Raw genomic sequence first — 22,577 nt, 5'->3', positions numbered from 1 at the left:
TTTCATAGCGAAACAAGAAAATGAGACGTTACAAGATACTAGAGCTGCAGTACTAGGGACATCCAGAAGACTACTCTAGAGACAGCACTAATGCTTAGAAGGTAGCGGACAACTACTTTAATCTCTATTGACAGTGGAGGTGCCACACCATCCGAAGTCTCAGACGCCCGAACCCGCGAGGTACTGCGGCAACGTCTCCCTTACACCCTGTCCGGTGAGTACACGGCAGCGAAAGATGCTGCTCTCTTTTTAGTCAGCACTTACATTTTTTACAGGACAGTGATTTCTTAGCAGGACAACTTCTTTCGTTTTTATTCACAGAAAGTCTCCAAAAACCCAGAATAGATAACAGGACTTAGAGAGGAGGATGAGTAATTCAGTGGGTTGTATTTAGTTAGTGAATAATGATATCCTTGCTGAGGGAAGCATGTATTCTATGTTTATTCCTCAGATGACAGCAAACTGCCTGTAATTATTGTTATTGTACAGTTACAGAGCGGGGGGACAGGAAGGGGTAGAGTTGATAAGATTAACTAATTAGGCTGCTGGTGGACATGCAAACAAACTGTGAAGGGAAAGAGCTGTTCAGACGGACCCGATGACTGAAAACCAGCCTTCAGTGCTCCTGCCAGCCCTCACTGCCCTGGCTTCCTGAGACCATCCGTTTTGGTCTAAACACCGATCTCTGCCACATATTAAGCCATTTGTTCGCAATAATGCCTGGGTAGATCCCACACTCGGTATGACGGGTTGCCTGGCAACTTAAATTCATTTAGCAAAATTTAATTTCCTTTATATTATTACTTTTATTCTATAACATGCAGGGCCGGGTAACAAATTCTTACATTTTGCTACCAAGAAAGGATTTAATTTTTGTTAAAACTTTCCTTTGGAGTGAACATAAAAGCAACCAGAAGAAAGAAAGGAGGGAGGGACGTGCAATATAGACCAACGTTTTGACCTAGCTTTAAGTTAGAGTGAAGCAATAGAATGTCACAGTATGCTAATTATTTAATCAACCCACATCATCTCTGCTGTTCATGTATTATTCTGACTATCAATCGAACACCATCTGCCCTCACAGAAAAATGTTCCTGTAACGTACAGAATATTTAGCTGGCAAGCAACTACCACCATGTTCGCACTAGAAAGTCACGAACCTGAGAAAGCTTGAGGAGCTTTGGGACATTCCAAACAGCTCTGGCTCTCTCTTGGCCTTCCTCTTCTGGAAGAAGAGGATAAATAAACGGTTTCCATTTAAATTTCAAATAATGAAGTAGTTTCATTAATGGCTTTGAATGCAAATAGGAAGCTGAGCTTTGGAATCTGGCGTTCCTTTTAATGAGAAATTTCTGTCACTTAGAGATGCGTGGGAAGCAGAAATGAGGAAAAGGAGAGGAGAGGGAGAGGGAGAGGAGGCGGCTGCGGCTCCTCTTGTCCGCCGCGCTGGAGCGGTGCTTACCCCAGGCTCCCACCCGCCCCCCCTGGCTGGCCCCGCTGGGCTCAGGCTGGCCCCTAGTGCTCTCCTCCCCAGCCCCAGGCTGGGACCCTTCAGGGAGCTGCCTCATGTACCCTGGGAGAAAGGAACCTCTGGCTGTATTAACGCTCATCCCTTACCTGGACAGCAAGTCCTGGCAGGGTATGCGTTTTGTCAGGTAGAGAGGTAATTCTGGTCTGAAACAGGAGAACAACTGGCTTTGTCAATGAGATCCTGGTAAAATACTCAAGGGAAAGGATTTTGGAAAGGTGGTTTGCTAAGTGTAGATTATAAGGGGCTGTTTACCTCAAATAGAGAAAATGAAGTATAAAGCCTAAGTGGAATGAATAACATAAAACCTATACCAAAGGAGGATAATATTACTTTTTTTTAAAAACTACTAAAATAGATAGACAATTGTGAAACTTCATCCTAGATTGCTTGAGTTGGAAATGCAGCACAGTTGGCCTCGTCATCATTTCCCAATCAAGCACCGCCTGCTAAGGAATCCCAACCAACTCTCCAAATAAACAGGTACAAGGATTGCATGTGTTATAAGAAATACCAAGTGCAGAGGCAGCCAAAATGTCTTTGGGTGCTATTTAGAAACAGTTTTTGGAAAAAAGCCACCATCTTCATTTAATAGATCAGTTAGTAGGCTAGTTACTAGATGTTGAGTCACTCCCTCATCCCCTGCTGTCTCAAAGCCAGGCATGGAGCACATATGCCCACACCTTACCTGCCAGAACAGCCAACAGCTTTAGAGCAACATGCTGTATACCGGCAAAGAGCTGTCGATAAGGCAGGGAAGGATCCACCTACCAGAATAAAAACACTGGGCCCCGACGGCTCTGTTGTCCTTATCCCCGATTCCTTGGAGCGGGACCAGGGATTTCCAGTGGGACTGGAATTTGGCCCAGTGTGCCACAGCCCCATAAAACACAACTGTCTATCGGTTAAACGATGCCAAGCATGTCTCAGTCTGATGCCTGTTTACTGACTACTGAGAGAGGAGGGGGGGGGGGGGGAAAGCTCTCAGATGCTATTGCTTGGGTTTGCAGGATGTAGGACATATTAATTGTGAACAAATGAAACGATGACAAAACAGAGATGAGCCATGTAACTTGGTTTGGCTGTAATTCTTGGTATATGAAAAAAATGACAGCACAGGGCTCAATGAGCATAAATTCAGCATTAAAAATACATTATTTTGTTATATAGTATCTATTTGCTTAAGATAGTAGTTTGCTTTCTTCTGCTATGTGGGCTAATGGAGCATAACATTGGTTAAATTATTGTCCATTTAGCACAAGTGCTTTCTACAGTAAAGGAAGAATCCTGGTTCATTTGGCCAACAAAAGCCGTTCTGCTAAAAATGTCTATTCTTTCCTAGAAACAGAGAAGTCCAGCAACATGAGATGGCATTCACTCAGGAAATGTCACTGATGCAATCGCGGTGGGACGGTGGATAGGTGGCCTTCCCTGGGGCTTCTGTTTACCCTATCCACCATAAAGAGCAGATGTTCCTGGTCTCTGCAATTGGATTTTATGCATTTGAGGACCTAAGCTTTTCACCTTTCGGTCATCTTTTTTGTTTTCCAGTCTTTCCTGGACCAGTTGGCCCACACCTGCTCTGACTAGTGTCCCAAATTAGATGGATACTCCAGGCCAGACAAGGTCTGATGTTTTTGAGTAGAAGGGATGGATTACTTAAAAATTCCTAAAAGTTATACTCCTATAAAGGTAAACGGCTCTGAATTATATTTATTTTTTACCAATATCATCATACTGTGGATTCCTCCTTAATCTGTGGTCCACAATACCACCTTGTTGTGTTTTTGCAGATCTTTTTGTTAAGCAGCATATTTTGTTACCTTGTATTGTGCATTTGATTATTCCAACCTAAGACTGTGGTCTTGTCCTGATTGAATTTCTTACTTTTTTTGTTTTCTTTCCTAGGCCATTTTTCCTATTTGTTGATAACATCTTGAATTCAAATCCTGCCCTCTAAAGTCCTTGAAGCTTCTTATCGTTTGCAAATGTAATAAGCATAGGCCTTTGTCCAGCAGCACCCATTAACAAACCCATTAAAAGACGTGCTCCAGAACAGACTCTAATGGAAAGCTTGTGATGTAATGTCTGCTGCCACCACTGCCCTCCAAAGATGCTACCCTTCCAGCTGGGCAGCAAACCCCTCCCTCAGGCCTTTCAGTGTTTTCCTAGCTTTTCTAATGGGAACGTTGTGCCACACTACCATAGCTTTGCAAATCAAGATAGAGAGCATCTATGGCTTCTTCTCCAACCACTCTTTTCTAGAAGGAAATCAGCTTTGTGTGATGTAGGTTTTTTTGGTTTGTTTTGGTTTTTTCTTGGTTGTTGATTTGTGTGGGTTTTTTTTTTTTTTTTAAATCAGTCACTTCTTTTGTTAGTGCTTTTAAACTGTTTTTGGAATTTGTCCTAAGAATTTGGAGCTGATGCAAACTGCTTTATAATTCCCTAACTTTGCTCTACCTGCCCCCAGATATACCTCTGAAAGACAAGCTTCGTCTTAGCTTTTCCCAATCTGCTGGTATCTTGTCTGTACACAACAAGCTTTCAGAAACCCTACATCCCATCTCTATGTATTCAGGGACAGGGTCCACCAGGCCTGGTCAATCTTAAAACATTCTGCTTAAGTCTTCTCTTAAGCCTTCTCTGTCTTAGGCTCACCTTATCCCTTTGCCTCTAGCGTTAGCTGCACTGGCCGTCTCTTCCTCGTAACTCTTTCACCAGCGCAGAACAGGCATCAAACACCCAATTCCTCTGTGTCATCCGTAGATAGCGCTTCTTCTCCACTGAGAAACAGGCTCTCTCTTTTCCTGGTCTTCCTACTACTAAGGAGATAATGACTTTTTCTTGTAGCAGGTATCTTTTAATAATTGCAGGGGATGAAATATGACCTCCAAAAAACCTTTTGAAAACCCTCCTGAGAGCTGATTTCAAGGAAGAAAATTTCTTGAAGCTCTCAGCTACAGAGAGATGAACAGAGCAAGGGAAGAGCAAAACAATTGTGTAAGACTCAGACCCTGATGATCACCTCTGTCTCTGACCAAACGCATGCAAGAGGTGAGAGAAGAAGATGCTCAGCATAGCCATGTCCCTGCTCCCAAGTCCCTGACTAGAGGCCAGAAAAGTCTCCAAGGCACTTAGCCTGAACCACAAGAAAAAATGAAAGAAATAGTTTGTTTTAAAGATAGTAGAAGAGGAAGAAACCCCCCATCCCACCCCCCCTTTCTTAAACTTTCCTTAATGACAGTGAGATGTTTCTTTCCCAGCAAAAGCTAGCTGCTACTCTTGACACGCCTGATGTCAGCTGGAGGAACAGATGGCTCAATGGTTCATTTCAAACCATTCACTCAGCCAAACAGCACAAATTGCATTAATTGCCTCACAGTACGAGCAGAGAACGGAGCACTTTGTGTGTCCTAGCCGAGAATCACTGAGACTTCTCATCATTATTCGCATTTGACAGGGCAGTCGGGAACTTATCCGTGTGCTGGGAGGGGTGGGGATAGAGGGAGCGCAGCACGAGAAAGTGCCTGAGCTGAGCGCTCTGCAGGTGACAGGAGATCCGAAGAGCTGCTTTGGCCTTTGACTTTTGCCTTGGCTTGGTTTCCTCAGCACAGTGCCTCTTTCTGAGGTATAATTTCTTAACACGAGAACATACAGAATAACACACCTACTGACCGGCTCCAGGGAACAGGAGGAACAAGATTACTGACCTTCTTCTCCATGTCCACACCGAGACCAGGAACACCTTAAATGCACTGGAGGCACTTCTGAAGTCCACCCCTTGCTTTGCCCCTTCCTGCAGCAAAGGTAGCTTACACACTGTTGGAGGTGATGGCAGGGCACCTAAGAGAAAGCAAGCGTCCCAGAGCCTCCCAGACAGAGTACCTGGGCAGGGAAACCACGGGAAGAGACTTTCTGCGCCTGCCTTCAATGAGACCCTGTATCCAAGAACTGAAAAAAACTGATGGAGCCAAAGACTTTGAAACAAACTCCTAATATCTCTTTTTTTGTTTTGTTTCTGTAAGCTAGGAGCCTTGTATATGTTTAATTTGCCAGTGCACATGTGCATGAGCCTCTGAAAAAGATCACGCAGAAGGTGAATCCAGGCAAAGAGTTCTTGTTTAGGTTGGACTGCTCTAAACCTTGCCTAATAAAATGATTTATTAGATACGCCATATCCTCGTGAAAAGTCCTGACACCTTGCTCATCACTTGCAAATGGAAGGTGTTAGCATTTTGCCCACCGAAGACATTACATTTCTTTTGACCAAGGAAAAAAATTGGCAAATTACTACATAAGACCAGAAGTTTAAGGATACAGCCTTCTAGCTAATATGATCACTGATGTTTCTCTGCTACCTACTGAATATAATTTCTTTATTTCAACAACATTAGTAAAAATAGCAGGAAAAGACTAACCTTAGTCTCCCCAGCTGTTGAGATTGCTGCTGCAAAACTTACGGGCAAGTCCTGCTGCTCCTTCCTCCCCCCTGCTTTAGAGGGAGCAGAATCATTGTGGTTTTACCACGAGGGCAAAATTTCTGTACCACTTCTATGGGTGTTGCCAAATTCTTCTTGAGCCCCTCCTGCAGGAAATGAAAAGAAAAAGCAATACATACAGAAAACCAGACACCCCAGCTGTGCTGTAACCCTCCCTAAATCACCAAGTGGCCTGACTATTGTAAATGGGTGACAGCTGAGGGGTCATTTGGTTTGCTTCACCCCTCCTCCACAGCTCCCTCTCTGCTAAACCTCAGCTCCTACACGTTTCTAGAGGAGAGAGGACCTTCACCGTTTTCCTCTCTTAAGCACAGGTCAACAGAAGGGAAAGGATACCTAGTTGGATCTGAGGAAAAAACAGAAGTATTTCAGGGCTCTGCTTATGTGAAAGTTACTTTATACCATTAATCACTTTGTCTCTCACAAAGTTTGGAGAAAAAAACCCCTGGATCTAAGGTTGTTCCACTCTAATCTGTACCTCTGAAAAAGGAGCAGCAAAATTCCTAGTCAGGTCTTCTCACATAGGGAAGCTTTGCTCTTGGTGCTCTGTATGTTGCTGCTTCGGTCACATCGTCTTGCTTACTCTTTGCTCACACTGATGGCTGTTTCTGCACCACCAGAAACACCCCATCCCTTGGCACTCGTAGAACTACTGTGGGACCTCTTCCAGTAACTAACAGAGACTTTCCCTGCTATATTTTCCCCCTCAGAAGTAGCTCGTGTGGAGTATTTAGGTGCTCAGATTTTGAGCACTATCATTTGGACTCCCCTCTTTGGAAACAGGACCTTACTGTGCTTCTGACACGTGCTTCGGTTCTTCTCGTCCATGAGGACAAGGTGGCCTCCTTTGTGCCTAGGGGCTCCCCGTCTCCCATGGACTAATTCCACCCAACGTGCCGATGCCGGCGCTTAAGGTGAGCTGTTTCACAAGGCTTGTAAGCACTCCGAGAGCTTCTGCATCACAACGCAATCTCTGAATGTCTCTTTCCTTTGGACTCAAGCAAGCAGCCTCTGAAGTTACTGGAAAGCTTCCAGCTTGTAGCAGGAATTAATTCAGACACTAATTTATTCCTTTGGGGCTTTTTCCTGGTTTAGCTGCATTTTACCAGCATTTAACTGCATTCCACCCAACTCCACTCACAATACCAATGCAGGAGAAGGGGAGCGAGAACTGAAGTACAAAGCAGCCCGAAGGATCTGGAATGGCAGAAGGAGGGGGTGTTCATTACCCCTGCCTCTTCCCCTGCTCTGGGAGAGGGTAACAGGCAGCAGAGCAGCAGTAAGTCAAGCTACAGATCTGCAACCTCAACTGTTGTGGTTTTTTTCAGTTAATTTAATCGTGTCCTTTAATGTAACAGGGAAAGAGTGAGACCATGCTTAGGAGCAGATAATTTCAACTTCTAAGTCATAGTGCTGTGTTCAGTGATGCCTGAGAAACATGAACTGTCAGAAAATCTGGCTTATTCTCCAGCTACTGAAGTTTTCTGTCAGCACTGGCTGTGCCAGAGGAACCCACAAGGTCTCTTTTAAAAAAGGCATCCCCCCATTGATCAGCCATTGCTTGATGCTCCAATGGTCTTTTCTGGACAGGTCTACCATGGTGACCCCAGCTCCAAACAGCTGCAAGGCCAAGTATGCTCCCCTCCCTTCAAATTTCCCCTCCCTTCAAATTCTTTCCCAGGCTAAAGGAGTGTTAATGATGTGATTGAAGCTAACGAATAGGGGAAAGTGCCCAGATCGATACACAGAATAATGTTGGCGAGGGAAATGTAATAGCTCATCCTACAGAGGTGCCCAGTAGAAGAGATGGCACTGAAGTAACTTAGCAGCTCATCACAGCAAAAGGCTCTCTGATCCTCCCAGCCTCACCAAACACTTACTTTCTTTAGAAATCCCGATAAAGGAACTTCTCAAAGACCTTGTAAAATTCCAAATAAATTGTAGCAACTGGTTCCCATTTATTCATTTTATGTCCATGCTCATGACTCGGTACAAAACTGATTCAGCTTTTCCTGCTTTGAGTTAAAAAAAATAAATACATTATTAAAGCTAAATATTCATTCTTTATTAACTTATTAATTCAATGGCAAAGAGGGCTTTCAAAACCTCACATCCAGGACAAGTAAATGACATGGAGCTTGCTGCTTCTTACCCAGCAGTAGCAAGGTACTGGCAATGGTTTTCAGTCATGGCCCCTGCAACAAAATTCCCTTTTCTAGGAGTGTAAAGGAGGGGCTAATAAAGGACCTTACAGCATCCTGATAAACCTGTTTTAGCAATTCTGGTCACATCTCTTTACGTTTATGCCAGTATCAGTGGTAAGAGTTTTACCCAGGAAATGTAAACATCACGTGCAGCACGCAAGGCTTCAGTGTGATTTTGCTGTTTTGTCTGAAAGACTAAGGCCAAATTTCTGCTTTCAGTTGCAGTGACATAATTATGTTGTCAACTGCTCCAAGGTTACCGTCCTATTTTTGTCCTCTGTCTTGTTGTTTCTCTGTACCTTACCTTGATCTCTCTCGTGTCCTTTACTGAAGATTCCTGCATCTCCCTTACATAATCAAACATTTATTTCTCAAGTACCACTGAGCGTTATGACCATTTCAACATCTCCATTTCAGGTAACTAATTCACAGTACCAGCTCATAGCTGTGAGCTGTTTATCCATCCAAGAGCTGGTGGTCTCAGCCCAACCTGCAGCCCACCTGGTAAAACAAGCAACCCCCAAGCACCACTGAAGCTAACGGTTAATTAAAATGTAATCAGCCCTGTGCTAATTAATTACCCCTTACTGTCAAGCTCAGCACAGAGGATGAGATTTAAAGCCACAGGGACTAAACCGTCTTGGATCTAGTGTAAGCAAAAAGCATCCTGTTGACCGAGCTGGCGACAGCGGTACGCACACATCGTAAACCCCGTGCAGTGCCTTTGAGGCACAGTATGCGGCATGTCCTGCAGTCAGGCGTCGTGCCCTCCTCCTCCTCCCGGGCTGCTGCACGGCACAACTCAGCCAGCGCCGGTGCCTGCAGGCTGATGGGCTTATGGGTCACCTGGCACCTCTGGGGAGCCTCACCCCAGTGACCTTCCCCAGGGCATCCGCTTCCTTCCTGGTGCGGAACCTGCGGGAGGTCTCCGAGCAGACCGATACGGTGAAGAGAGGAGCCCTCCGCCGTGCAGGTTGGTCCTTGGGCAGCCCGGCAGGCTCTGCGACAGGAGGGATGCTGTCCTCCACTTGCTCTCACCCCCTCCCTCTTTGCACAGCCCCCTCGTACATCCACCACGTACGCTTCTGTGGACGGGCTTTCTGAAAATCCCCCCACAAAGCAAACTGTTCCATCAGACACGCTTGGCTACCAAGTCCAAAAAACCCCCAAGCCCTGGAGAAGAACTCCAGGGGCTGAGGCCATGGGAGCATGGCTAACGTGGAGCTGAGAAATCCTGGCAGCCTGTGACAGCACATCTGTACAGTAATTGTTAATTCTACTGCTCCAGTTCCTCTCTCATGTGATTCGTCCCATGTCTCCCAACGGCTGCTGCAAAACGAACAACCTGCCTCCTTACGGGAGGCTGCTCCCCAGCGCTGGAGACAGACTGTCCCCAAGTCACCTTTCCCTCCCTCCTCCACACGAATACAGTCAGCAGCAGAAGGCTGGCTCCTCTCCTAACGCGTTTTCATAAAAAACAAAATACATTGCCTTTTTGTCATCTTTGAAAGGAGCAACAAAACGTAACAAACCTATTATCCTGATTAGGTTTTACTAATGAAAAAAGGAACCGTTACAACTCCAACTCAATGGGTGGAAGAACAATATTCCTACAGAGACGAGTACATCTTTCTTTTGGTCATCAGTTACTAGGATTTCCTGAGAGATGGGAGATGCTGAAAAGGCATTCTTGTTTAACATCTTCATCCCAGTTTACTTTTACCCTTGGGTTTGCATCCCAAAAGCTAGCTGCTAATGCCTCAGCACTACCGCACGTTAGCAGCCGGTGCCTGGAAAGCCGCCTGCCTGGTGCCAGGCCGTCGGCTCTCGCGCTGCGTTACAATGCCTTCCACAAATAAAAAGAATACAGGGTTCGTCTCCAGGACTCCCGAGATTCTTTCGAAACGTTGACAAAAAAGGATTCGTACATCACCACCCCCTTTTAAGTATGGTACTGACACCAAAGTGAACAAGGTTTTGTTTCAAATGTGCTTCAAGACGAGTAGTTATCATTGGTGCATTCTTGGGGAAAAGTTGCAAAAAACTTGTCGTGCCAGGATCGCACGCTGTCATGTAAAATAAGGTAAAATATTGTATTTGCTAACCTCTTTTCTTACTCCATTTGTGTCAGAACTTGAACTTTTTTTTAAGTGTTGAACAATTTAAAAAAAGAGACAAACCCCAGATGTACATATTCCATTTCTAAAATTGACTAGGAGCACCCACAAGAACGCATTAGGTTCAGCCACCTCTCTGAAAGCCGCATTATCATCAGGAAAACACGTTATAAGATGGGCTCTTAAGTAACTCATTTGGAGCCAGCAGTTGCCCCAGCATGCGAAGCATCGGTACCCATGAACGCGCATCCAGGATGGACCAAACTCCGACCTCGGCGCTCACCATCTCATGGTAACTCACTGTCGTCGGAGCCACAAACCACTTTGCAGGGCCCTGCTGCGAACTGCACCAGGGAAGTGTTTAAGGTAAGATTAAAAAAAAGGGATAAAGGAAAGCTTTAAACAAGACCAAATCCCATCCCCCCCCTCCCCAGTTCACTGCGATTCTGCTATCAAGCGTAAGTAAGATTTTGCCAGGGCAGAAAAATCTCAGGCGTGAGGTCTCTAAGGGCAATCACACATCGGCTTTGTGCCTGCATCTCAGAGCATCAACTGAAGGCAGTGAAGAGGCATTTACACACTACTTTGGAAATCAGCGAGTTATAATTAGTAATCAACATTAAAAATGTAACACTGGTATATACATTTCAAATTTCAAAGTATGCTTGTCTTAGGAACAAACACAGGTGGCTGCTATGAAAAATCATGAGGGTCTCAGACTACAATTTGGCCCTACTCCCATCAAGGCACTTTTTGCTCTTAACTTCAGCGGGGGCAGAAAGATCCTTGCGTAGTTTTAAGACTCTGGCACAAGACTCCTGCTGCTTCTTTAAACAGTAGCTGCACTGCCTCGCGTTATCTCCCTAAGCAGCTATCCCACTTTAGCTTCCTCAGAGGTCACCTATTCATCTCTGCTAAGTACATCCGGTGGAGAAAGAAAATTCCTTAAGCCTATTTTGTGTGCTTCTTTGCATATGCCCAGTCACAATTCTTCCACATCGTGCCTAGGCCATACAAAAAAATTCCTGGTTTGCTGCTACTGCTGTCTCTGCTGCGCAGCAGGCAGATGTTTGCAAGGAGAGCTTTGCTGTGACTGGCTCTCCATTCTTGTGTGCTACGGCAGAGGTACATAAAAGTAACAGAAGTCATTACTTCAAATGCAAAGCAAGAAACTGCATGGATTTGTGTGTCTGCTGAATGGATTTCAGGACTTAATTACTATCTGAGAAATACAGGAATGAAGAATATGATAAAAAATTGGCTAAAACTATGTGCCTGTGCATTTACTCAAGGAGTTTATTTCACCTTGGTATATTTACTTAAGCCTCCCAGACAAGAACTCCCTCAAAGCTTATCACAGGATAGATGTTTCATTTGGGCTCATGCAGGGCTCACCTGCCCCTCTACAGAACAGTCTTCTTGCCGTCCTAGCACATGCTTACACAAACCAAACCTCTCTGCTTTTAGCTCCTTTGACATTATGCTTAGCTTCCTGGAAGAAGAAGAGAAGGAAGAGGCAGCACCGTGACACTTCCATGCTGTCCATAAGCAACCAGGATGAGGAAAAGAAAAAAAACCCGAACAACCCCCCCACCCATGGTGTGAGATACGAGCCCAGGGGTATTTGCAATCGCGCCACCGGGTTCTGTGCTCCACAACGCTGCTTTGGTGATCACGGGGCCAGGCAGGCCTGGGCTCTGCCGCCTGACAAGTTCAACTCCATCTTCCTTTGCAAAAAACCCCAAAACTTACCCCTGGTACAAGTGACCAGGGAGAGGGGCTGTTGTAAATAGGAGGCAGAGATATTTAGGCTACTCAGGAAAAAAAATGCAAAGCCACAGCCCTTACTCAAGCACATTCATCGATTTTCAGTCTCACAACTGTCAAGTTGAAGCAAGTTCAACTCGCATTCATCAATACGCTTGTGTTTAAGAGCCTCCGCCTGCACCTCCCTCACGTAGGCTTACAGAACAGTGACCGCATTAATACTCGGGCACGTTTTTTCCCCCGTAGATTAAAGGAAAAAGTTGCCTTTGATAAAAGAAAGTGAGTTTGCTACACCTGAAAGTGAAGTGAAGCAATCCAAAGTTATTTATCATAGCATCAGTCTTTACTGATCAGTGAGTTTTCCAATATACAAGAAGGGTAGTTCTGCATTGATTTTGTTTCTATACAGAAGAAACCCCCAAGCCCGGGTTTCTTGAATGACATCCTTCGTTTCTTGTTGGACAGACTGCTGAAATATAAAATTTAATATTATATGAACAATTTCAACAGAATATTTAGTAAAAGGGAATAAAAAGTTCGATACTTTTTAGAAAACAAACATCAAAAAGTGCATTAGCAGTAAAATCCAGATCCATCCAGTCGTCTGGTCTGCAGTATCACTTATTCATTTTCTCCTGTAACAAAGAGGTGCACATTTTTCTTGGACTGTAGCATTTGAGCTGTGCGATCAATGCCAACCACCGCAGCCAATTTCTGAGCATCATACTTGGAGTAGAGCACAGTACAGGTCCAAGTAGCATCCACTCCACTGTCTGTGGCTTTCATCATATTACAAATCTCACTGTAGAAGTGGGAGTAGGTTGGCAACTCATAGAAAATGAGGTTCCTAATGCCTTTTATCGTATACCTGTCATAGAAAAGAAACAAAAAAGTAACTTCGTTCCCAAGTTTTAACATGCACATTTTGTAAAACATCAATCCTATCTCAGTTCTTCCAATACCATCAACTCCAATGCACACCAGTTGCAGCTCAACTCTACAAACCCTGCGTTGTGGGCTGAAGACTAAACTTAACACAGACATGGGGTCGAGGGGTGGGGGGTGTCTAACACTGCCAGGCACTGAGATTTCCTCTAAAGCACAGGCCACCACCAAATTCTGCAGTGTTCAGCCTCTTTGGCTGGGATTTTAAGACTGTATTGGCAAAACATCTTCTGCTAATAGAAAAAAAAAAAAAACCAACCTGTTCCATTAGGAACTTCTGAACAGCTCCAGACAGGACACAGCAAATTTTCCAGGTGGCCTCAGCCTGCTGTATTGCATTATTGAACCAATTACGTATCCTTTTCCAGAATTTTATGTAATTATTGTGGCACAGATGAACACAAATAAAAGGCAGAATGAATCCCATTTTGCAGGCTATATCATCCTGTCCTGGCATCAGTGGAACTTGGCGGCACTTACCTTCCTGAATAAAGCCCTGTGCATACCAAAGGATTAGAGTCTCTGCAAGGGACTGCTGACAACGTGCAAAAATTTTGAAGTAAACTGAAAAGCTCTTACTTCAGTCAAAGAAGTCCTCAGAGAGATCCAACAGATTCAAAGAGCAATATAGCCCACCCATGATTACGGTCAGACTCTACTTCCAAAACACCACACACGCAACTCAGAGGAAAACTCAGTCCACAATTCACCTTTTGTAAAAGTGGAAGCGCTCAGTGAACAATAAAAACTGCTTCTCTCCCTTGAGGAAGAACCGTCTTGCTCTGCAGACGCCAGCCTTTTTAGTGTATTCACAAATGTGAGTGAAATTCAGCTCCTCTTTCTTGAAGTAATTTCGAAGACGCACGTAGTCAAAATATGACGGAACATAAATGAGCGTGTGTGACATGATGGCATCGCGGTACTCAGGCAGAACTTTGTCAATGAAAAACTGAAACCTGAGTTAAGAAAACAGGCATGTTTTAAGCAGAGTTAACAATTAGCTTGCCAATACCGATATGACCTCAAACAGGAATATCATCAGACACAACAGACTACAGAAGATTTTGATTACATCTCTCCTTCTTCAACTTTTTAGGATTTCTACACTTGTAGAAGATAAAAGGCAAAGGCTTTATCAGTACTACAACGTTATGGGAGAGACTAGTATTCCTTTCCCAGACTTCATTCTCCAGTGCCTTTGGCAAGGAGAAGTTGAGTATCCCCCTCCACCTGTGCAGAGCCTAGCCTGCATCTGAAGACTACCAAAGGCGTACGTCTGTGGCGAAATCACATTCTGCTCTGCAGGAAACGGTATGCCCAACTACATCTGAAATTGCAGTCATTAGGGCATAGCAAAATAGTCTGGAACACAGAGTACCTTGTCTCTATTACAGAAGTTAAGTTTTCAGCTTCCAGCCTCCGGAAAACGTGAGGAAGCTGGACCACAACGTGGCTAATGGAGCCACTGAGCGGTACGTTGCGGACAGCCACCTGCGAGAAGAAAGGAGGGTGTTGAGGGAAGCAGCACGTCAAAGGCAGCCACACGCCAGCCAGCTCTCTGCTCCTAACTCACACCTGCAAGCAGCCCAGAAGGCTGTTTCTAAGAAAGCTCCAACCCAAAACCACAGTCACATATACACAGCAGATCTGTTAAATATACATGGCCACTGCTTACGCTCTGACTTCCTTATATTTGAGATAGACAACTAAGGTTTTTACTTTTCCTGTTTCTTTCAAAGCAATAGCAGTTTGTGCTTCTTATACAGTAGGAGGAGGGGAAAAAAAAAAAACCAACAAAAAGGAAGCAGGTGAACACTCCATTTAACAACAAAATAAATAAAACAAGGTAACTTGTGTCTGTCAAATTAAGAAAAAACAAAATCTGATTTCTTACATGAAACAGCCATGAAAGAAAAGGATCAAATATGTACTGCTGCAAGAAGAGTAGTTCTTCATGCCTTTGGCACAGCATTAGAAGTTGTCATGCAGTGTCATGGAGATTCAGCCTGAAATACTTGGGTAATGGGAACGACTGGCACACAGTCTTTCTACAATCGAGTTATGGAATTTTTCCACACATTGGGATTTCTGTTCCTCTCCCCCTCCCTTACGCCAGCATTTAAAAGAAGGCTTTCAGCTCATCTGTGAACTCACCTGCCCCACATAATTGAAGCAGTGTTTGTTGAAGATGGAGTTAATCTGGGGATCCTGAAGAGCGCTGAACAGCAGCGTCTGGCGGTAGTACTTGGACCAGTTATTGAGATTCAGCATTCGCACGCGGGAAAAGTCTACCCCGTGGGAATCCAGAGGCAGCCGGTTAATGTGCTTCATCAGGTGCTGCGCAGAGAGATGGAAACACACTGCTACAGCCTGACATCCCGGCACCCAGGCTGCAAGAGCCTTAACTGCAGCGAGAAAGCGGGCAGGGACGGGCGAGACAGCGCAGAATATAAAACAGTAGTGATCTCCCAAGACACGACTGTCTGGAATTTATTGACCACAGCAAGAGTAATTTACTTGATTTCATGCCACAGAACTGAAAGCTACCATCTCTTTAGTGATCAGTAACACTAACCTTTGCTTCCAGTCTTCTCCCATGGGGCAAGTCTAATGGATTTCTTTCTTTGTATTAAGGTCAATGGGCCCAAGGTTTCTGAGCTAAAAGAAGCGCAAGTGCAGTTCCCATCGCATTCAGGGAGAGTTTGGGTGCAAGTGAAGAAATTCACTTCATTTTGGCCTCACTGAATGATGCCCAGGACCGGCATCGCCACCACTGCACGGTGGGCAGTCGCACCCAAAGGAAAAACAAGGAGACGGGCTCCAGGACTTGTTCCTTGGCTGTCGTGTAGGCTGACGTGCCTTTCCTGGGACTCCCCAGGAAACAAGACACCTTTTGGGCTCATTCAAAACGGACAGTAACATCACGCTGTCGAAATGCACGGCCCAGGTACCTCAAAGGTGTTTCTATGTGGAAAAACCGCCAAACTTTCAACCTCAAAAAACTTCTATTAACCAAAAGCCAAAAAGCTTGGGTACTACCGCATACTACCCACAATCCAAGAGCTCTATTTTCATTACAGGTACACAAAAATCTTCATACTGTTTAACTTTGGACATGACTAATGCTTAGTATCTCCACTGTCAGTGGAGACAAGCACCTGTTGCTTTCTGGAGGAACCGGAATTAGGTTGTACAGATTCCTCACACAGCTGCAATCTGAGACACCGGGCACTCAGACAGCTGGCTTATTTTCTCCCAGATGTGATTAAAGGAATCATCATTATCTCATCCTACAAGATAATTAGAACTGTCCAAAAAAAAAAAAAAAAACCACCTCTGATGAAATATGCCACTAAAGCACCAAATACTAAAACTTATAGAGAACAGGTGCTGAATACTACCCAAAATCTGTAGAAAGAATATTCTTAGCATAAGGAAAATATCAGGGTGGAGGGAGGAAAAGGAACAAGCATACATGTCTGGAATCAAGTCAGGAAAAAAAATAGCAATACTGTTCACTGCCAAAACTAACTTATATCAGACTAACAAGACACAGTACGACACAAAAATGAATACATACAGAAAACGCACCAGAACATGTTCCCAGTTCTGCATCAGGTAAATATCTGCTTGATCAATTATGAGAATTTCTATCGATGACAGAAAATCGAAATCTCTCTTCTTCTCCCCCTCTGCGCCAATAACAGTCCTCATACCCAGGGGAGAAGCAATGATGATATCCGATGAGTAAAATGGTGCATATAATCTCATGCTCTTTTGAAGAATCGCAACCCCTGTCCAAAAACAACCAACAGCATTTTCTTAGTTAAGGTCAACTATCAACCATTTTCTTCCAGCAGGCTCTGTAATAGCAACTCCCTACATTTCCTCTCCCTTAACTCATACTAATGACTACAGCTGGACAAAACCAATTGGTCTGAAACTCTTCTTTCCCTGAGAAGTGCTTCCCCACCCCACTCCCATTTGACAGATTTTCATGAAGTTCGGCAAACTCTTTCAGCAGTACTTTTTTCCAGATTTTTCATAGCCTGGACAACATTTTTTTTTAACCAAAACACTTCTTTTTGTGATTTTCTGCTAAAAAAAGAAGGATGAGGGGGCTGAAGAACTAAAGAAAAAAGTGCGGAAATTATTAACTATTCCCTTCTCCCTAAATCCTAGACTTTGGTCTCTATCATTAGGTACTATAGTAACTGTTACCTTAATTTGTCATGAAAGATTCAGTGCGGACCTCTCGACTATAAACTGCCTTTATTCACAAGGGAAAAGGTGCTTTGTGTGACGACGACTGAAGGCATAACCAGTCTTGCACCTTCCCTGGTGTTGCTTCTCACCCTGCGTGCTGCGGTGTACATGCCGAACTAGCTTATGCATCCCTTCTCACGTTAAAGAAAGAAAAAGGAAGGAATCAAAGGAGTTTGTTACCCATGTCGTAACTGCATGGGAACATTGCCAGGACACACAGTTTTCTGATGTTAAAAATCCAGGTAGTCCGGACCGTATTCAAACCACTCGCTACCGTCTGCCCAGCAAAGGTGTCTCTTCAACTTCTCTCCCTCTCCGTGTGAAGCCAGCTGTCATGGCCACAGCTGAAGGCACTTGCAAGAATTTCACACAGACACCCCTCCTGCTATCTATTTTAACCCAATGATAAAAATGGAGGGGGGGGGAAGGCACAATTGGTTGAATTTCCAGGAAGAAGATATCACTTGTCACAGCATATACACAGTTTAACAACATCGAGTCTTTTTTTCTGTTTAAAAATGTGAAAGGGTGGGTTTAGTAAGGCATAACAAATGCGCTTTAAATTAGATCTTTGTGCAGAAGTAACAGGGTGTGAGGCACAGTAAGAAAGAATAATTATTCTGCTTCTGTGATTTGCTTCTGCAAGTAACAGCACTGAAAGTTTCTTCAAGCGTTTCTTCACACCTCGTAAGTGGATCAAGCAAACTGGGGTATGGGAGAGGACTGAAAGGAAAATTATTATGTTACTGTAAGTAAGATTCTCTCAGCCAGAGAGATATTCACTGGGGAAGGAAGAAAGACTGAGTGGGACTGGCTTGCATCTTCCACTGTATCATTAAATCTCTTGGGATGCCAATTTATCTTTCAAGGGACAAAAATTTCAAAAGCCTCTGATCTGTCAAGTTAAGTTAGAAAAACTGCCTACTCATCATGGCAGCTCCAGGAACCAAGCCACTAGCTAATTCTCCGCATACTGAGTTACTAAATCAGCACAAGATTACAATATCATGAAATAGTCTCACATTTGCTGCTTGTGCATGAGACCTACTTGCTGGCTGCCCCTTTGCTTTCATGAAAACCATGGGCAGCACAGTAGAAAACTGCTTTGCTCAGTACTGAGCTTTAATTTTGTTCCAACCATTACTGATTGCAAGAGCCATTGTGAACAGGCTAATTAAACCCAAAAGATTTTGCTGCATAATCAAGGCTATCCTCTTTAAAATGAGGTGTGGGCAGTCCTGCTACAATAAAGCAATCATCACATTTTAAGTGACTCTGAACTTGATGGGAAAATCACTACTGTTGTATTTTCTAAGTTCTGGCAAGGCAAGAAAGATTTTCAGAAAAATCCAAGTTGCCAGTGCAAAACCAGCATGAATACCACAGAGCCTAGAGTCTCACCAGAACTTCCAGCCCTGATAGCTCCTAGACATTTGGGAAGAACTTGTTAGGTTACCTCTTGGTTCTTTACAAGCTAAAACCATCTGTTCAGTAGGTCATTACCAATTCTGAAATGGTCATCGATGTTGCCAGCAAAGACGGCTTCATAATCTTCAGGTCTTTTCAGGTTGGGGGGCTTCTCTTCTGGGTCAGAGCCAAACTCCCCTTTGAAGCGCTTTTTATTACTTACATCTATTTTTCTTTTGTCATTTACTTCAAGAAGACTGATGAAAATATGCACAATTCGCAAAGCACATTCCCTGAAGGGCACTATCATCAATACCTGCGTAGATCAACAGTTGCAACAGAATAAGCCATAAAACATGGACACTCACAGGGAACTCTATGTTAAGTAATTTTTTTTTATTTAGATCTGCCCCCATGGGGCATTCCAACAATCAAAACAATTCTGACACGCAGCAAAGAGGGAGGATGTACTGGGACACAGTGTGCTCGTGAACAGGTACTGGCCAGCAGCTTGGTTTGGTTTCCCATCTCACACCCAGGGTACCATCACAGGGGAACTGAAAACTGAGCAGGTTCTCCTGTTCTCCCTACTCCTCAAGCAAGCAAGAGCTCCCACAATACGCAGACAGGGTCAATGGCTGGCTCCTGGATGAGTGGCTACAGCCACTGCAAAGCACTCTGAGATATAAATATCTAACTGGAGAGTCAACACAGAAACCAAAGGCATTTGCCAGACGTGCAGCAAACACCAAAACCCAACTTTGAACCTGTTCAACAGGTAGCTGGCAGCACCAGTGACAGGCTAGCCCTGGTTGAATCCACCTGGTTATCAACTAGAGGTTGCTGTGAATGCAGGGAGCCTTGGTGTGAGGCCTGCTCCACCGACCACGACGGGTGGTCTTGACAACGGGACTGGAATTCCCTCAGGTCTCCCAGGTACAGAAAGATCCTTCCATGCAGGCAAGTCCTTACATGTGCCTAAGGATAAAAAAAATTCTGGGACATCCCACGTTGGGTGACAGCCTACACTACCTGCACTGACACTGAAGATCGATGTGGAGGCACCTTTCCATACTGGTAAGATTTAGAAACGGAAGCAGGAAAAGGTGACGTGTCGGTCTGTAGTGATAGGGGGACAAAGAAAACGAGAAGCCAAACTCATGGCTCAGCACAGAAACAGGCTGGCTAACAACCCTGTGCTCACTGCTGCTCGCAGGGTATTCGCCCTGGCCACGGCAGACGACTTCCAGGCATGATAGAGGGATGTGGAAAGGCACACGCCAGGAACACGTCACCGGAGAGCAGCAACAGCAATACTTCTGGATAAACTACCAGGATGTTTCTGCAGCCTGACCAGCCAGCCAGGGTGGGGACGGGGCAATGGCATCAGCGACGCTCCCTTACCTTGGGTCTAGTGAGCCCCTGATCCCTGTAGTCATCGCTGTCAGTCCCTGGCTTTTGGTCTCTTCGCTTGGCGTTGTTGCTGAGCACTTGGGCATTCGCCTTCAGAACGTGGTTCAAGGCATGCAAGCAGTAAGCGTGCCGGATTTCTTCTCCATTTGTTAAAGCATTTCTTTCTGGATAGAACAAGTCCCGGTACGTATTCATGATACAGAAGAGCTCTCTTTGTAATGGGGTAAAAGGGGGATCGCTTGGTTTGTTCACTGAGGACAGAAACTGTTTATTCACTTTTGGCCAAGTAGATTCTAAAGGCTTGTGAAGATAAAGCTGTTTCACATCAACTTCTTTGTCTGCTTTCAAAGTTTTATGTTTCTCCAAAGTGGAAGAAAAAGTTAGCTGGCCCAGCCTTGGCCACTGAAAAAAACCAAACCAAAACCAAAGAGTCATATGTACCAAACTTAGTACACTTAAAAGCACATCATCACAGCTGGCAGTTTAATCAAGTTCATGAAATTTGAGAAATTATCTTTTCATAATACAAGTTGAAACCTTTTTTTTTTTTTCCCAATATACAATCTCTTTTAGAGTCTACCAGGGTAAATAACAATAAACTTGAGCTCAGTAGATCTGGATGTATTTTGCAGTGATGTGTCTATAACTGCTGTCATTTTACAGAGGAGAAAACTGAAGAAGAGGATGTCATTTCTGCCAGCCCATCCAGCAAATCAGTGGCACAAACTTGGGATGAGATGAGAACCCTGGAGTCCGACTACGCTTATAGATCAGCCGCACTGAGGTATGTACTTTGTTTAAAGATGAAAGTAAAACATTCCCCCATTAGGGGCTAAACCCAGAAGCTGTGAATCGGTTGCTAAATGCAATCTTGTTGGAGCCTGTCTGAATTTGAGGGGAAAAAGCTGTCAGTGTAGTAGGGGAAAACTCTAAACTTTAAGCCTTCTCCCATGCAAGTTGTCCCTATCTATCTCCGTAAAGTAGCTACACCAAGTTAAGCAAAGATATATCACGCATTGCTTCAGGTGGTACTGGTATTTTTGGCCACCATGTTTCAAAGAAAAAAATAAGATTTAAAAATCGCAGCTTTCTCCCTGACTGCCTAACCATTGGATATCTTCCAACGAATGTCACCCAGCATATGGCTGACCAGAATGCAAGGCAACTCTCCAAAACAAAAATCAGATCTGAAAAAGTTAGGAAGCAAAGGTTTGTCTAAAAATTAGTATTTTGAAACCAAATATTCTCTCTCAAGCAATGAGGTGGTTTTCTGGTACTGCAATTCACCTATTATTTCCGTTATTGACAACGTAAGTATTAAATTCCCCTTTACCAGCTTGTAAACGCGTACAGAGATACAGCCATCTTGAAGCAAGAACGTGGAGGTGCATCACAAGTACTTTTAAGACTGTCCCTGGTCACCTCACAAGCTCAGGTGCAGAGCACATCCCTGGCATCACGCTGTTACCACTCGCAAACCTGTCCTGCTTCCACCCGGTGTCAGGAGTACTAAACCTGTGCGTTTGGGACTACAGATCAAACGCTAAAGCTATGTTTTTCAGATGTGTCGCGATATGCCTACCTAACAGCAGACTTTAGATTTCAACTCTTGCTCAGCACTAAGTGAAGAAGAAAACACTTCAGGAACAACAGAGTGACAAAATCTTGACAATTCCAGTGCCAACAGCTAATAGTAACAATTATGAATCTACTGCACTTGTATACAAAAGAAGAGTTACTTTAATCCAGGCATCTGAAGGAACTCTGGGTGGCTAATTGGGGAGTCAACGCAGAAACCAAAGGCATTACCTTTGCTGTTACCTTGCTCTGACTTGAAGATTTAGGAAGTGTAGACATTTTTTCTACTTCTTTTTCTTCAAGTTCTTTGTCCATGTGCTGTTTAAATGGATCTGTTTATAACAGCAACAACAAAAAAAATAAAATCCTGAGAATTACTGTAGTTAATACTGCAATCAAGTTTCAGAACGGATTTGCAAATGACACCAACAGTTTCCATGCTGGCCAACACCACAGTTAAAACTAGCTATTTCAAAGCACTTGGAGACGAGAGAAAAGATGTCAAATTCTCTCTACAAGAACAGAGAGAACAGATTTGACAGATTGCTTTAAAAAAAGAAAAAGAAGCACTTATGGAAGTACTAGAACTTTCAATCACAAAACAAATGTTGGACAGGAAAGCAGCATGTAGTAGAAAACATTGTGGCAATTTTCTGCCTTAAGCTCCGACACATCCATCCCTTGCAGGTGAACTAGGCTGCCGATAATAAAGACCCAAGGGAACTTAATGCCCTTCTTAATTTATAAACAGTTCTGCCCAGGGCTTTGCATCTTTGGCCAGTGATATGAAGACAGTTTGTGATAAAGCAGAGAAAGATTAGGCGGGTTTTGGGGAACAGAGGCAAAAATTGCC

The 22,577-nt window shown here is 44.1% G+C and overlaps 1 protein-coding gene across 2 annotated transcripts in view; it reads right to left on the bottom strand.

The window, feature by feature from the left end:
- Positions 1–12,439: 12,439 nt before the first annotated feature.
- UTP25 (UTP25 small subunit processome component) overlaps positions 12,440–22,577 on the bottom strand; it is a 15,629-nt gene continuing 5,491 nt past the window's right edge. The window contains exons 5-12 of one of the 2 annotated variants that reach the window (XM_054822032.1): positions 21,956–22,056; positions 20,138–20,548; positions 18,830–19,049; positions 16,652–16,854; positions 15,215–15,397; positions 14,439–14,551; positions 13,771–14,016; positions 12,440–12,983 (exon numbers count right to left, since the gene is read on the bottom strand). In XM_054822032.1, coding sequence (XP_054678007.1) covers positions 12,737–12,983; positions 13,771–14,016; positions 14,439–14,551; positions 15,215–15,397; positions 16,652–16,854; positions 18,830–19,049; positions 20,138–20,548; positions 21,956–22,056 — 1,724 coding nt within the window. In that variant the 3' untranslated portion in view covers positions 12,440–12,736. The remainder of the gene's footprint in view (positions 12,984–13,770; positions 14,017–14,438; positions 14,552–15,214; positions 15,398–16,651; positions 16,855–18,829; positions 19,050–20,137; positions 20,549–21,955; positions 22,057–22,577) is intronic. The other variant, XM_054822033.1, reaches the window with a different exon arrangement.

Source organism: Grus americana, chromosome 3, assembly GCF_028858705.1.
Source record: "Grus americana isolate bGruAme1 chromosome 3, bGruAme1.mat, whole genome shotgun sequence".
Lineage (NCBI taxonomy): Eukaryota > Metazoa > Chordata > Aves > Gruiformes > Gruidae > Grus > Grus americana.
This window is presented reverse-complemented; position numbering and strand designations above follow the sequence as displayed.